The following is a 17,026-nucleotide window of genomic DNA, read 5'->3' on the forward strand; positions in this document are numbered from 1 at the left end:
ACCCACTCACCCCCAATAACTGTGTCCCTTTTGTTCGCGTTCCTGACGTCCCAGCTTTGTCTGTCCCCTTGTCGTAAGATGCAGCACTACACACGCTCTCAACACTATATAGCAGACTCCTTTACCTTAGCGGCCTGATTGCATGCATGTAAATGGGGGGGGGGGGGAGCAAACAAATCAAGGCTATGCATAAACAGAAAACAAAGCAATATTCGTAAAGCTAGGCAAGCGTAACATTGGAGAAACATAAGGCTTGAGGCTTATTGATTCTGTAGATCGCAATTGTTTGGATTCGCTTTCCTTCTTAAATATCGGTGTACCATTTTGGCTTCAAAACAATCTCTTCTTGCTTCTGGCCCTCTTTGGGGAGGGGCTGCTTAACTCAGGGATGTAATATTAGAACGGCCTCCAGGGGGCGCCACAATGCGCTTGCTGGCTGAGCGGACGCCCTCGTCCACTTGGGTGCCTGCGGGGGACAATAGATGCACAGGGAGAGGAGCGGGGAAGGAGAGAAATTGAATTAATTTTAAGAGGGTAAGATATAAAATGCTCTCCTAGTTTCATCCCACTCTCCCCATAAATTCCTATACCAGACTTTTCATTTCCAGCCTCCCAGTCAGTCCTCTGCCAGGAAAAGCCAAGTTCTGATCTCTATTTCCACAGACCCTCCGCATCATAACCACCAGAGTAAAATGAACAATGGTGATATAAAAACCAGCTGCTTTCACTGTGACAGGCATCTCCTGTGCTCTTCACCACTGTTGTTTGAGAAGGAAGAGGAGGTGACTGAGCTGGGGGCTTGGGGGACTGGCCCAAGGTTTCACAACTCTGAATGGTGAGGGCCATGGCACTGTGGCCACTGGCACAAAAGCAAATGTCTGTATGCCCTCGGGACCATCTAGAAAGGAGCTGCTGAAAGTTAAAGGCTGTAAGCAGTCAGGGTGCAATGGAAAATGGAAAAACACTGATAAAAAATGTCTTGCGATTGGCGTACTGAGCCACCAGGGGTGCATCTCAACAGGTCAGCTCTTTGCTTTGCCTTCCTCCCCAGCCCCCTCTTTTCAGCCTCATCTTCCCGTTTCTTCTGTTCCTCAGCCTCTTCCTTCCCCACACATGGTTTTTCTCCTCTATCTCTTCCCCTTCTTATCTTGCTTTTGTCATATTTCAATTATTCATAACAGAGCTGCAGATCAACAACTTCCCCCCATTTTAAGACAACTGGTTATGGAGCAATGAATGGTGGCTTTCTGTTAATATCAGATAGCTCTGAAAGAACACCGAAGATTAATGCTATGTCTAATTCACAATAAATGTTCAATCAGTGGTAGCTATTATAAGCGGTAGTATGAGTATTTCCAGGCAGGGGAGAATATAGTAAAAATGTTTGAAGAAGCTACTGCAATTTGATATTAGCTGAGCCATTTTTAATCCTGGTAAACAAATAAAACACAACCCAGGTGTAGATCCCAGTCCAGTTAGAACAGCACTGTCCATCAGGATGGAAAGCATGCCCTGTCCCACCGGGTCTGCTCACTGAGCAGAATGGGTCACAATTTAGCCCTGATCTTTTTTTTTTAGCCTTTTTCCCAAATTTTTTTAATTTTATATATTTTTTACATTGCTCTTTTTTTTTTTTTTACAATGTATGCTTTCTCCTCTCGGGTATAGTCCCCATGAAATTCCCACCACCCATTCACCATCACCATAGTCCCTTGTGCTCTTCCCACTCCTGTTTTGATCCTACTCCCTTCTCCCCCCCTGCAGAATGTCTCTGGTTTGTAGTTGCCTGTTGATTTTGATATTTACTTTATTATGATTACTTATTTTTTCCTGATCCCTTATTTGGATCCTCTGCATTCCTCCTGTAAGTGAAACCATCCAGTATTTTTCTTTTTCTTTCTGGCTGGCTTATTTCACTGAGCATGATCCCCTCCAGGCCTGATCTTAACCGCCTGCCCTTGCCTTTCTCAACTGGCTCTTTCTGGTTCAGCAAACTTTCACTTGGGCCAGTAACCACCTCCCTGAAAGGTGCAGGACCTGGGTTAGCTCCCAGCATCACCCACCAGCCTGGGGGCATGGAGGACCCCCCCTCCTCCCTGCCTCACTGAAGGTCACCCCCGGCTTGTCCCACTCACCAGACAGACTAAATCCCGACTGATGCAGGTTCCTCACGGGCGGGTTTGGCCGAGTGGGAGAGCCCCGGGTGGAGCCGGCGGGGGTACCCCCCTTGGGAGTGGTGGTCAGGTCAAACACCGGCCCATCGTACATGCCTCGTGGGACAGCATGTAGGTCTGCCATCTGCAGCAGAGAAAGCGGGCACTGTCAGTCCCTGCAACAGGTATGCTGTGACCGTTCTAGGCAGCACAGGAATATCAGTGCTTTCAGTGTGTATAGTGGGGGCCAGAAAACAATAATAGTAAGACTAATACTGTTGTAAGGAAAGGAGAATATAAAAAAATAGAAGGGGGGGTGTGTTGCAATGGTGTAACAATGGAGGTGGTCCTTGGAGGCCTGTCTATATGAGCCTCAATCTCAAGGATGAAAGTTTATTTGGGACTGAGGGGGGAGAAGAAGGAGGGTTGGGGAGAAAGTGTAGAGGGGTGGTGTGGACAGCCGTGTTCCCAGCACAGGAAACCTACAGAGGAGATATTATGGAGGGCCTGCAGAGTGAGAGGAATGGGTAGATGGCGGAGAGATGGTCCATGCTGGCAGGCCTGGGTACTCCATTTTCACCTCCCGATGCAGAATTGGCAGGCCTGGAAGTGTGCATTCTGACCTCTTCCTGTAGCTATGGCTATGCATGTGCCCTCGGACTGTGCAGTCAGCTAGCAAACCCCCAAGTGCATGCTCCATGCTAACCCACTAAGTACATGCTTTCAGCAGGCCACCCCACCCAGTGCATGCTCTGAGCTGGCCTGGTGCCAGGCTTGGACTTATAATCATTACTCCCCCAAGGGGCTCCTGGTCTGTTAGACAAACACTGCAAGACCACCCAAGGTGCGTGCAGCCAGCATACAAGCTCTGCCTTGTCCCTGATCAGAGCCAAGGCCCCACAGTAGGGATGGCTGGTCCTCAGACTCCAGGTCAGCCTGGAGCCTACTCCTCTGCACTCGGGGGCCAGCACAGGGGTGAAGGCTGCCACGCTGCAGACATCAGGACTCAGGTGGCATAAATATATATACACACACACACACACAAACACATTCACTGAGGTTACTTTGAATTATTAAAAGTTTAAATTATTTTTAAAGCACTATACATGGGAGAAATCATTTGAAGAAAAGCTGTTTTGGGTCAAAAAGATTTTAAACCCCTCTTCGTGGCACATAGTGCATGGAATCGTCCTGTTGCTGCAGATTTCTTTGGAAAAGCCTAGAGCACAAAGGCCTCTCCCAAGCTCATGGTTATCATCCCTGGACCTGAAAGGGGTGCAAAGGTGCCCCCACCACCCCCGCCATCTCTGTCCATGCTGCACCAGCTTCTTACCTTCCTCCGGGCTTTAATGCGCTTGTAGACATAGTCAGAGAAGGGGCTGCAGGGGATGAAGCGGCCGGCCCCCTGGGTCACGTGCAGGTTGCCGTCTTCCAGCATGATTTTGCCCTGACAGATGACCACCAGTGGCGCCCCACGCAGCTCCATCCCTTCAAAGATGTTATACTCTGCAGCCTGGACACAGGGGGAGAGCACTGGGTAGGAATGGAAGACAGGGAGGAAAGGGGGCTTGCTTCTCCTGGGCTTGGGGTCCTGCCTTCAGTGTCACTAGAACAGATGACCGGGTGGGCAGGAACACTAGCAGCCAGCTGCCAGCGCCCCGAGCAGCACCTCAGCGAGGGCCTTGTGGGGAGGCGGCTTCTGTCACTGGCAGGGTTTAAACACAAACTGGGTCACTCTGTAACAGGGTGGCCCCCAGGAAAAGAGGATTTCTAGGTTGCCTGCCCAACCCAAGGGAGGGTGGAGCTGAGCAGGGAGGAAAAGAAGCTGGAGAGGAAACTGGAATGGGAAGGAAGCAGGATGGAGAGCCAGAAGGAGACCTGGAGGAGGCACAAGGAGCAGAGAGACACGTGACGAAGCTACACTTGCTTCTTGGTCCTCAGCCGGTTGAAACAGATGTGGGTGAGACACCCGTGGGGAGGTTAACAATGGCAGCTTTTATCTTGATTTTGATTTTACTCTTTTCCTCCCAGACTTGTCTGGCTGTTTCTGACCTTTTTCTATGGGTCCCCACAGGAAGGTGCTTTAGACTTGTGGCAGGCTCTCAGGCCTTTCTTTGGGCCAATCCCGTTTGGGTGGGCTTTTACCCACGAGGGCATGGGTAACTTCAGGTGCTTGATTTGGAAACTATATTCTCTGCCTTTTCTGTATTGCACACTAATTGTATTAAAGTTCCTTTCCATTAAAGGTCTTATATGTTTTGTCTTAATGAAGCCAATGGCAGAACCTATCTAGAACAGGCAGGTTTGGGGGTTCTGGAATATCCCTCTCCTGTCCTTTAACAACTCCTGGGGACACAGTTCTGCGTCTTGTAAGTGGTGATGGGAAGGTGGGTTTCATGACCCTTAGGAACTAGCTTGAAATTCAATAATGTGCTATGAGACAATGTGTAAGCCAAGGTCATTTATTGCCCAAAGTAGGACTTCTCCCTCCCTCCTCCATTATTCAGCCAGTGCCAGGTATCCCGGCAAAGCAGTCACAGATAGATGCTTGGAGTCAGGCTATTCAGATTGGGATCCTGGCTTCACCATTTACTTGCTGCATAAATTATTAAATTTCTCTGCACCCCCATTCCCTCATGTATAGAGAGGGGATGATGATAATAGTGTTCTCCTGTAGGAGCCTGATATGGACAGTCAGTGCATTAAAAGCACCGTGCCTGAAACCCAAGTGCTTAAAAAGGACTGGTTATTGCGCCTCCCCTGGTGGCGCAGCGGTTGAGCGCTGGGCTGCGAGGCTGCCCGCAGTCTCTGCAGCGCCAGTTCATTCCCTGGCCGCCAGCGAGGGTCCCACAAAAAAAAAAAAAAAAGGGGGACTGGTTATTTTCACAAACAAGTAAGATGCCCCTTTCTGCTACTTCCTGAGTTTGCCTCATTAACTTCCCATGAAACTCCTCATACGGAAGTCATTCATGTTCTCCACCAAATATCCCCCCTTTTGTTCTCCTTTTAGGTTCAAGAGATCAGTGCACTTCCCTGACCTCCTAGAATAAGACACGGCCATGGCCTTGGCTTTGGCCAATGTGGCATGAGAGGCAGTGACATCCTGGGGAAGCTTCCAGAGCCAGTACACCATTCACCCAGCCACGGTTCTGGCTCAGCAAGCATGGAAGCAGGGATGGCCTCACTCCACCCCGGTCCCTAAGGGACACTGAGGCAGGGAGCCCTTTGGTGACCCAGCTTGGAAAGCAGAGTGAGAAAGTTACTACTGAGGTTGAAGGCACTGAGAATTTGGGATCATTTGTTATTGCAACATTCTAGGCTAATTACCCTTGTACATGAACACACCCACACTCACTACACCACATACACCCCACACTACATACACATACACACATACACACCACACCACACTAAACACACACGTGCACACACACACACACACATACACACACGTCTTTCCGACCAAGTTCCAGGCAGGGACCCTCTGCTCTGCCAGCTCAGCCTTACCGATTGGTGGTTCTTGGCAGACACGATCTTCACAGCATCTGGATCCCAGATGACCAGGTCACTGTCAGAACCTACAGATATTCTTCCCTTGCGAGGATACAAGTTGAAGATCTTGGCAGCATTCGTACTAGTCACGGCCACAAACTGGTTTTCATCCATTTTCCCTGTGGCCTATTGAAATATAAAGACAGAAAAGCACCAATGCACAGCTTCTGAGCTTTGAGCAGAGAGACCACAAAGGTCAGAAGTACGGGAGAGCCCTCTGAGACGGTGAGACTCAGAAGTTGTGATGGGAGACGAGCAAAATGGCTGCACACAGCTAAGACAGACGCCCCTGCTCCCAGATGGTGCACACTTTCCAAGTACGCCCATGTACTTGCTTACTTATTTACCCATCCCCATTCCAAAGAGGAGTAAAGAGAACACCTAGTGAAAACAAAGGCGATTATGAGCCCATTGTTAAGACATGTGCTTATATCCACAGGGGCACAGGATAAATGATGGAGCAGCTCATTCAAGTGATAGTAATGGCGATTCCTTGGAAGCTGAATACCAGTGATTTTTGTCTTCTTTCATGTGTGTGCTTTACCGTGATTTCCAAGTATTCTTTGTCTAGCACATCATGTTGGTAATTAAAAGAGATTATTTTAACAGTTCCAGAAAGAAATTATATAAACTTTTAAAAAAGACCAAAATCTATTTACATGAGAAGAAACAAAAAATATATATTATCTCTTTAAAAAAAAAAAGTCTGACTAAGGAAAGAAGAATTTAGTTTAAAATTAGCTTTGAGCTTCCTGGAAGCCAAAAAGAAAACAGAAATCTGATAAATTACATTGAGTAGATTAAGGAGGCCTTAGTTTATATGCACTGTATTTGACTCTGAAATGAGTGTCCTTAGTGTTATAAAAATAAAACAAAAGGAAACAATCAACTTAATGGGTTCCTTGTTAATTTTACTAAAATCTGTGGGAGAACTTTCACTTGCATGACTATTTCTTTTGTCTGCCTCAGTGTTATTTATAAGGAAAATAAAACCAGGCCACTTTGCCAGAAGATACTGACAGAGACTCACTTCTATACCTAGGTGGCCACACACCCTAGTAGGGCATTCCTGGTGAGCAAGATGACTTTAGCTTCAGACACAAATCTCTGCTTATCTCAAAGGATCACATGCAGTCCTTTCAGAAGAAAGCATAAAAACTCTCCAAACAAAAAGAATTTTAATTCACTAATATTTTAAATACACATCTTTCACACCATCAGATGAGGATAGTTCTATCTGGTTCCTAGTCCTTAATCTAAATGGGCCTGCTCAGAGCCCCAGATCATAGGACTCATCATTCTGAAGGGGACATTCCCAAACCACACCAGCTACCTGGTTCCAGAGATATCTCAGCAAAATCGAGGCTTCATTTGCATCCCAGTACCCCTCTCAAGTGGATGTGGAGAAACAGCAGCCCTGGCTGACCTCCTGTGACCTTACCACAGCCTTGTCCCAGATGACAGACATGCGCTCCTCCACACCGTTGGTGCCCTCGGGAATGGCTGTGAAGTTGTCTTTCCCGATGGCTTTCTGAGCAGTGCTGAAGGTGCAGTGGGCACTCCCCGAGATCTGCAGGTCCCCACTGGCAAAGGAGAAAGGCTCCATGTGAATGGAAGATGTGGCTAGAGGCACCCCAGGGTCCACAGTCCAGTGTGTAGTGTAAACACTTGGAATCCTCCCTCCAACATTTGCCAACTATGTGAATTTCTCCCTGCTGTGGGACTCATTTTCCCCATGTGGAAAACTAGGGGCTGGGATCTAATCATCTCTTGTATAACAAAAGGGACCCAAATGAGTGATGATCCTCTGTGTCTACAGGGCAAACCAATGAATCTTCCTGTAAGTTTTGTAGGTGGTCTTAGTCAGGTGTTTGAAATAAGACAAATGACACCATGTCTCTGACCTTCACTTACATAATCTATAAAATGGGGATGATAGTGCCCCACTCACTAAGCTGTCATGAGGGACAATGAGACTATGCATGCAGTATCCTCGTAACGCATGGAATATGATATATATTCACTGCTGTAACTCTGAGTAATGATGACTGTGGTGTTTTCCAAATGTGATGGGAAGAACCCAATAAAAAATGGGCAGAAGAACTACACAGACATCTCTCCAAAGAATACATTCAGATGACCAACGGGCACAAGAAAAAATGTCCATCACCACTTATCATCGGGTACATGCAAAGCCACAGTGAGCTACAACCTCACACCCCTGAGAATGGCCTAGCAAAAGAACCAGAAGCAACAAGTGTTGGCGACAGTATAGAGAAAAAGGAACCCTGCATCCTACTGGTGGGAATGCAGACTGGTCCAACTCTCATGGAAAACAGTATGGAGGTTCCTCAAAATATTAAAAATAGATCTACCACATGATCCAGCAATTCCACTCTTTGGTATTTACCCAAAGAATGCCCAACACTGCTTTGAAAAGATATTTGCAGTCCTGTGTTCACTGTAGCACTGTTTACAACAGCCAAATTATGCAAACAACCTGAGTAACCAAGGAAACAACCTCAGTGGATTAGGAAGATACAGTATATAGACACACTGGAATACTACTCAGCTATAAAAAGAGATGAAATCTTGCCATTGAGACAACATGGATGGAATTAGAAGGGGTCATGCTAAGTGAAATAACCCAGAAGCCAAACATTGGATGCTGTCACTTGTATGCGGAATATGGAGAAAGAGCAAAGGAACAGAAAAAACTAAACCAAAACAAAACCTAGAAATCTGACTATAGAAATTGAGGCTACTGGAGAGTGGGGGAGGGTTGGAGAGTGGGGAATGGAGGAGGGAGGGACCCAATGGTTCATGGTAAAGGACTAGGGGTGCTTTGGTGGTGGATGTGGTATGATAACACATATCTAAAAAGTTAGGGACCTATTCCCCTAAATCATACACAGTATTGTAAACCAATGTTACCCCCAAAAATAAAATGAAATGAAATGAGAAGAAATATGATGGGGAAGAGCTTGCTGTCTGAGTTTAAGCCTGCAGGGAAATTTCCACTGTGCTTTCCTCATTGCAGATTCTAGTCTAGCTGATGGATGGGCTGCACAAGTCCTCACCCCGCAGCCCCAAGATTCTTCCACAAAAGGCCTGCTGTTGTGGTCTCTGCACCAACCTGGCCAGCAAGGAGTTGATGTAGTCAGGAGTGGTCGGGTCAGGGCTCAGAGGTGGGGATGTCACAAATGCAGCCGCCTTGGCCCAGTTCTTGCTCCAGTAGTGGGTTCCATCTGTGCCGAGGCTGGCAGTGATGGGCTCGCCAAAGACCACGTTTCCTGGAAGGGTAGGAAATAGGCAATGCGGTTGTGTAACACATGCGCTGCACTAAAGCATCATGGTCCCTAAATCTACTCAAGGTCCTATCTCTGCAGTTGAGGAGGCCTGGGTTCAAGGTCCCTAAATCTACTCAAGGTCCTAGCTCTGCAGTTGGGGTGGCCTGGGTTCAAGTTCACATTCCCACCTTTTCTGAGCCTCTGCTTTTCTATCTGCTAAATGGGCAGAAATTGTATTTCCTAGATTGTTTGTATGATGCAGCATTAATTCTTAAATGCTGAGTCATATTCAAATTTGAGGCAAGAGAAAAAAGATACACAAACACACAACAACCCTCTTTTCAGAAACGTTACAATGTGAGATGATCTTCCTGGAATTGAGGAAACTTCTCAGTTTGTAAAAATGAAAGGATTTGGCATGGGCAAAGTGACACACAGAAGATGTTGAGAAAATCTGACTTTTTATACCTCCCACTCTTCCCCATTATAGGGCCTGGTGTCCCAAAGCACCATATCATTGGAACTGCTACATCCGGCTCTTCCAGGGACATGTCTTATCTCTTTAAATTAAAATCCACACCTGTTAATGTGAGGCTCTCATGATCCTTCCCATCATGTTGTTACTCCTTAATCCGAGGCAAGTGATTTGCGCAAGGATACCCAATAACCTGGGACACATCTAAGACAGGGCTAGTTTTATGGCCCCTGTGTCTAGAACAAGGGGCTGAAACACCCAAACCAGGGGAAAAGGAGGAAAAGATATTGGTAAATAAACTGAACTAAGCTTTGGTTGAGCTTCTCAAAAAAGATAGAATAATGACACAAAAGTGAAATCCTGCCTCATAGAAAGTAGTTTCTGTGCCAGAATCCTGGGCCCCTTATAGACATGGCCTTCGTTAGCATCGGTCCTCCACCCTCACATTCAGGATCCCCACAAGGTCCAAGTTTAGGAAGGCTGTGTCCAACTCTCTAACAGGTTTAATCTTCCTTCAAATTCAGTCAACTGGTGTCAGTTACCTAGGATTCTGTGTCAGGAAGAATTCCAATAAAGCTTCTGGTCTCACCAGGAATGTGAGATCGATTTGTGATGGGGTGATTTGTGATGTCTGCCGTGGGCAAAAGAAGGAAGCTACGGTAATGGTCCCTATAGGAAAGCCCTGCTCTTTGGGGTGGAAATAAAAAGGACTAGTGAGAATTTCAAAGAGTCTCCAAAAATATTTACCAAATTAAAGCATATAAGAGCCACAAAGTAATGAAGACGCAAAAGTGAAGGCAAGTACTTAAGTACTATTAAGAGAAATACAATCTGAAAAACAGAAGAACTCTGTCTTTGGAAAATCTTTAGATGAAACGTAAAATAAACAAAGGTGATAATTCTAGCTGAACTTGAATACCAGCTCTCTCAGCTAGACAAGCATGCTTTAATTTTCTCATCTGAAAAATAGTGATAGTAATACCTATTTCTCAGCGTTCTTTGAGAACCATACATATAATACATTTCGCATATTTCTGTTAATGCAGGACACAGCACTGGTTCTCTTAAATTGTAGATTCCAACTATTAATTCTGTGCAGACACACAGAGTCTAGAGAGCCCTTGGAGATTAAACACTTAAATAGTACTTTGGTTGGGAGGGAACAGTGAGCCCAGCTACACTCTCTCCTCCTGCTCCAAATGTTCTGGGCTCCCCACCCAAGAATGACAGCTTATGAGCCATTACACTGGCTTCAATCTCAGCAGCCAGTTTTTCATCTCTTAAATAATGCCTTCGGCCCACCCTGGAGACATAGTTGTACTAATTCCCCTTGCCAGACAATCATGAGTCAGAAGGTTAAGGGTGAAGAGTTTTCCTTCATGAAGATTAAAATATGACCCAGCATAGAATTGAAATAGAATGACCCAAGGCCCACAGGTCATCTGAGAAGGGGTTCCAGGCAGGATGCAACCTTCAGGAGAAGGCACGAGAAGATGACTATGCCACGGCAGGGGTGGAGTGGGAAGCGGGGGGAGTGTGGTTGTTCCCCGTGTGCTTGGCTTTTTCTGTCTCTTTTCTTTTCTCGTTCATTTTTTTTTTTAAGTTTTTTACTTTCTCCAAGAGTGGGTAAGAAACATGGGCTGCTCTCCTGGCCCTCTCCTGCCTCCCCTTCCTTCCCCCCGCCTCCCACCCTGGGACTCACGCCCCTGGAGCATCACATGTCATGTTGTGATATTTAAAAGCCAAGAGAGAAAACAGCAAGCGTGCTGTGCGCAGGGCGAGGTAGGAGGTGCCCCAGAATCTGCCAGCTGGGGAGGCTGTCTAGACAATTAGCAAGCCTCCCTCCTACAAGGAAAGGGTCACCCTGTGCCAGGAGGTCGGGCGGCTGAACACTCAGCTACCATCAGCTATTTTTAGCCGCCCTGGTCACTCGTGGACTTTTATGGAGCAGTGCAGTGCCTGGCAGGTGACTCACTCTTCTCGGGACCTTCCCCAACCAGAGCTGCCTGCAGGCCCAGAAAGTTCTCCCTTCCACCCAACGCGCTCCAACATCTCCAGTTTCTCAGCCACACTGTCCATTTACCCAGCCTCACAAGTGAGCCCATTCAAAAACAAAAAGCAGAAAAGAAAAGTTTTGAAATTGGAGTGAAGTTAAAGCCCAAGGCAAGCAAATGACTGTCAAGTTAATAGTGATGGAGAAAAGCAGAACTCAAGAGGCGGTGGGACAGACCATAGACATGCTTTAGAGGGGGCTCTCCCCCCATCAATCATCTCAGCCTCAGAGCAGTTGGGGTCAGCACGAGCACATGGTCCAAGCCAAAGCAATGACAGATCTTCCCAGAGAGTTTTGTTTGAGCTTTTGACAAAGATGGACAGTATTGCCTCATCGTAAATGAGGAGATGCCGAGCACAGCAGGTGCTCTTGGCATTTATTCTTGTCACTGTTGATGCTGAAAACAAAGCCAACAGGGGAAAGCACAGCCAAGAAAGGAATAAGAGGGCTAGAGTCCTAGTCCCATCATTTAAACCTCCTGATCTAGCCATGCCCAAAACACCCACACCCACTACTTTACCTCTGATGTAATTTAAAGTGTATCCAGGGCCTCCCCTGGTGGTGCAGAGGTTGAGTACTGGGCTGCGAAGCTGCCCGCAGCCTCTGCTGTGCTGGTTCGATCCCCGGCCACCAGAAAGGGTCCCACATGGCACGCAGACCTCTCTTGCCACGCCCGCTGCTCCCCTCAGCAGTGTATTTCATCAGTCTGCCTGTTCTGTTCCCCACTCTGGCTCTGGTGAATTCTCTCACCCTCCAGCACTTCTTACTGTACCCAGTGCTTGTATAAATAAATAAAATAAATCTTTAAAAAAAATAAAGTGTATTCAAAAATAATCAAGATGGCTTGATGGATGGACAGGTGGACATATATGTTCCTAAGTAAGTAAAGTGTGAATGGTGGCATCTGTACAAGTGCTCACTACAGAATTCTCTCAGCTTTTTTGTAAGAAAACTTGAACTTTGTTTAAGTCAGTTTGAGTTGGATCTTTGACTTCAACACACAGTATTTCCTGACTATTATGTCCAATTACAAAGCCCAGATAATGCGAACCAAATAATGAATGATCAAAGGGAGGTAGACCGATGCGCCAGGTTTCCAAGAACCGGTTCAGGCTGTGTCATCTTGGGCAAACCACTTACCTTCTGACCCTGAGTTTACTCATCTGCCAAGTGGGAGAAATCCTGGGATCCTGCCATCCACACAGGATATGGAAGGGCTCAAGTGGGTCTACCATGGATGAGGGGCTTCCCAGAAAGCAATGTGGTAGGCAAAACCAGCACCATTTTGCAAGACAGCCAGGGAGGGTTGGGGCCACAGAGCCCTTCAGGGGCTCCAAGATCTTGGAAGCACAAATCACCTTTTTTCCTGGCTTGGGAGATGAGGTCGGCTGCACTCTTGCTCATGACCTTCGTGACATACAGAGGGCAGTTGGTTTGGCTGGCGATGGTGATGGCCCGAAACACAGCCTCGGCCTCCAGCTGCAAAAAAGAGTCCCCCAGAATCAGAGGGAGCCTGGCCTCCCAAAGCTGCCACTCCCTGGCCTCCAGGAGCTGAGAATGCAGGGCAGCACAGAGGGAGGTTAAGGGTCTAAGAAGATCTGGAGTTAAAAGGCTCACAGCAGCACCACATCAACAGGCAAAGATTTTCCTTGGCTTTGGCCACTCTCTCCCCTCTCAGTGATGATCACAAAAGCTACCTGTGAATGGAAACCTTTGCTCCCACACCTTCTCAAGGTAGAGCCTGAGGACACACTATCCCAGCACTAAAAGTTACAAAATAACCAGCAAAGGCAATTAGGCATCAAATCTCTCCCTGCAGGAATGCATGGCCAGTAACCGTTTCAACTAATTACAGCTAATTTCTTTGTCTTTTTTTAAATGACGACATGTTTCTCTGCAGAAAACTCTTCAGCGGCATTATTTTGAGCTGATTAGAAGCAGTCTGCAGAGGCAGCAGACACACCATTTAGACTCAAATGAAGTCAATCGAAGGCCCCTTTTTTCTGGTTCAAATTTGGGCTTAGTGTGGAGTCACTATTGCTAGATCACCATCTGATCAACTTACTGTGCCACCCAATTGTTTGGTTGTTATTTATTTGCTTTTGCAGGAGCTTGTCTCAATATTGAAACTGCAGATGCTGGAACATTCGATTTGCTTTCTGCCCACGACAAGATTATCTGTTGCTTTTCTCTCTGCTGGTGGTGTATAAACAGGGACCCAAAATGTGACTCTTTGGGGATGCTGAGTCCTCCCCCTCCCCAGCTTGAGGGGAACACTGTCAGCAAGTTTGAGAGTCCAAAACAGAGTCAGTCACAAAACCACAGTGAGTTAACAGTTTGTGCTTTGAGGCATAATCGATACAGTCACTTTTTCCCAGCTTAGAAAAAAAAAAATTGAACCCCAAAGCTGCTCAAGCTCAGGAAGCAGAATGGTCACTCTTTTCCTCTCACTCCATGGGGGCTGTTACCTGAGTCCCCAAGGCATCCAATCCACACGGGAGGCAGGCTCCAGTTCTAGGGATGGGCTCAGAGGAGGGGAAAATGGAGCATAGAAGACAGCTAGAGAGGAAGGGGAGCGCTGGTGCCTGTCACCTCCTGGACAGTTTACCTGAACACATCTTCATCTCCATAAGCCTCAGTTTCTCCAAATGCAAATCAAGCGGGTAACCTGTCCCTTAGGCTGGCTCAGTGTGATCAGTCTGGCTAACTGCAAAACTTGTCACTATTTCCAGCCCAAGGAATTAGCAAATATTTGTGGCAAAAGTTGAGATCACAGAGCACTCCTTTTTTTTTCTTTAATTCAACTCAAAGAAATCTTCCCCAATAGCATTGCATAAAGTGGAAATAACACGTTCTATCAATAGGAGACAGACAAACTGTGTAAACCACATTTTTTTTCCCCACCACCATCCCTTCTACCCTTTTGCCCCCTTCTCTTTCCTCCTTAACTGCAGAAGCTTTGCTTCTTTCATTAGTGTCTGGTAATTTTCATAAATATTTTGCTTTGTCAAATCATCTGCTAGGTAAATGCCCAATGTCTTTCTGGCAAGTCATTCTGACTTGCTTCATGACACATAATTCCCTAGAACTCCCTCCATTTTGCTATAAATGGCAACATTTAATCTTTCTTTATGGTTTAATAAAATTCCATCAGGCGGAAAAGCCGCATTGTCTTGATCCAGTCTTCTATCAGCAGACACTTAGCTTGTTCCCATGTCCTAGCTACTGTAACTAATGCTGCACCAATTAATTTCTTATTATAATTCCTAGCTAGCTCAGCGTAAGACTTTTCTTATTAACGATCTCCTCCATTCCACTCTAACACAGATTTGCATTTTCAAATATGCTAGCCAAGTTGCATTTATTCAGTAGGAAATAACGTGTTTCCCTGAGATCATCAGCAAAGCAGGGTCTGAGATGAGAGCTCAAGTCTCAGTTCCAGTTCTGCCACATAGAAGCTGGGCAACCTCAGCCACACTGCACAAGCTCCAAAGCCTCAGTCTCCTGGTCTGTAAAGTGGGGATAAGAATGGGACCCGACACCTAGGGATACTGGGGGGGGGGGATTAAAAGAGTTCATCCTTATAATGAGCCCACTCCTGGGGCAAGTGTTTCTTGGAGGCTGGCTTGTGGCTGCATTGCTGATCACAGTTTCTGGCCAGTGTGAGAGAGTACCTGTGTTACTACCCAAAGCCGACCTATGCAACTCAGCCCAAAGCCGAGACCTCAGCATTTTCCCATGTAACCTGCTACAGTTCCTTTTTGGATGGATGCCATTCTGGTTAGCCTATGCAGCCCTACACATTTAAAAATACCAAAGACAGGGCCTCCCTGGTGGCGCAGGGGGTTAAGCATGGCACTGTGAAGCTGTCTTCAGCCTCTGCAGCATGAGTTTGATCCCTGGCTGGCCAGGGAGCTACCCACATGGCACAGCAGACCTCTCCTGTCTCGCCCGCTGCTCCCCTCAGCAGTGTATTTCAGTCTGCCTGTTCTGGTCCCCATTCTGTTTCTGATGAATCCTCTCACCACTCCCCGCCCCTGCACCTCTGGCCTGTACCCCAGTTCTTGTATGCATAAATAAATAAATCTTTTAAAAAAATACCAAAGAGAGCTTGCAGCTGCCTAACGTGTCTATAATGCAAAGGAGTCCCTGACGCAGTGGGTGGGGCTTGCATAGCCAGAGCAAGACTGAGACTAAGAGCCCGGCTGCAGGGCTGGCCTCCCCCAAACTGCACATGGTTTCTGGTGAACAAGACCCTGGAGACCACAGACTGGGGGTGAGTGGGGCCATCGTCCTGACATGCCCAGACTCGTGAGCAGTGGTCTCCGGTGCTGGCTCAGCCCCAGAATCCCTCAAGACAGCATCTGAGTATGCTTTGAGGTGAAGAGGGGCTGCCTCCTCCTGTCCTCCGCTCCCTGTCACCACCATCACCACCCCACTCCCTCCCCCTCATCACGGCCCTGGGATCTCATTACCTCCCAGCACCCTGACAACAGGACTATGTTTAGAAGGTGACATCAGCTCCCAACTTCACCCGAAAGGGCTTCCAGGGGTACAGAGACCTGCAGCTGAGAGGCTTTTTACTAAAAAGGACACAGGAGCAAGGAGGGGTGGTGGGGAGGGTTGAAGAAACAAACCAAGGAACAAAAATAGACTTTGCTCAGAAATCCCCTGGCTGAGGCTTAGGCGCTACTGCCAGCATGTCTCCACCAAGGCAGGGATTTAAGAAAAGTTTCACAAATAGCGCTGATCACGCTGGCTTCCGAACCCTGTGCAAAAAATTTCCCGATCCTTCAAATCCTATGGCTTCAATGCTCTGAGCTTCAGGGTCTTTATGGAACAATAACACTGGAGCAGCAGCAGGGGGAACTGAGAACTCAATTAGCACCACGTACTGGGGACAGCAGGCACCCCAGAGAAGGGAGCTGCTCTGATCAAGGAGACAGAATTTCTGTCTTGACCCGGATAGATCACCAAAAACGTGACATGCTACAGCTGATAACAAAATTATCATTAGATACAAGGAGTTACTGGGGTGCTATTGATGTTCTGTTTCTCCAGCAGGGTGCTACTTACACCAGCATATTCATTCATTAGGGAAAATTCATTGACAGGAACACTTTGCTCCAAGTGCGTTCCATCTCAATTTTGAAAAAGGCTCTAAAAGAGATGGACAATGGGAATATAATCATCTCTGGTTCTGATTTCTCTTTCTACCCGTTGTTGAGTTTGGGTCTTAGAGGACAGGATAGGAAGAGGACTTGCTTCACTAACATGGAGGACCATGAATTTGCTCCCGATGCCAGACCTATACTGGTTTCCCAAAGCCAACAGGCTTTCAGTCATGTGGGCGGCCAATTCCCAGCTCTGTTCTCCGTGCCAGCAGGTAAGGTGGCAGGCATCCCAGAAACATGGAATTAGCGATAGTCACCTTGAGCTCTCTCACTGTGAAGCACACACACTAATCATCACTCATTTTGCAGGTGGGAAAATTCCATACTTC

At 47.0% G+C, this 17,026-nt stretch overlaps 1 protein-coding gene across 2 annotated transcripts in view; it reads right to left on the reverse strand.

Annotated features, from left to right (window-relative positions):
• Positions 1-377: 377 nt before the first annotated feature.
• DPYSL3 (dihydropyrimidinase like 3) overlaps positions 378-17,026 on the reverse strand; it is a gene marked incomplete at both ends in the record, with an annotated part of 117,560 nt that continues 100,911 nt past the window's right edge. For both annotated transcript variants that reach the window (XM_084251749.1, XM_084251750.1), the window contains 7 exons: positions 378-466; positions 2,136-2,298; positions 3,487-3,666; positions 5,661-5,831; positions 7,147-7,288; positions 8,842-8,998; positions 12,882-13,002. In XM_084251749.1, coding sequence (XP_084107875.1) covers positions 378-466; positions 2,136-2,298; positions 3,487-3,666; positions 5,661-5,831; positions 7,147-7,288; positions 8,842-8,998; positions 12,882-13,002 — 1,023 coding nt within the window. The remainder of the gene's footprint in view (positions 467-2,135; positions 2,299-3,486; positions 3,667-5,660; positions 5,832-7,146; positions 7,289-8,841; positions 8,999-12,881; positions 13,003-17,026) is intronic.

Source organism: Talpa europaea (assembly GCF_964194135.1).
Source record: "Talpa europaea genome assembly, chromosome: 13".
Lineage (NCBI taxonomy): Eukaryota > Metazoa > Chordata > Mammalia > Eulipotyphla > Talpidae > Talpa > Talpa europaea.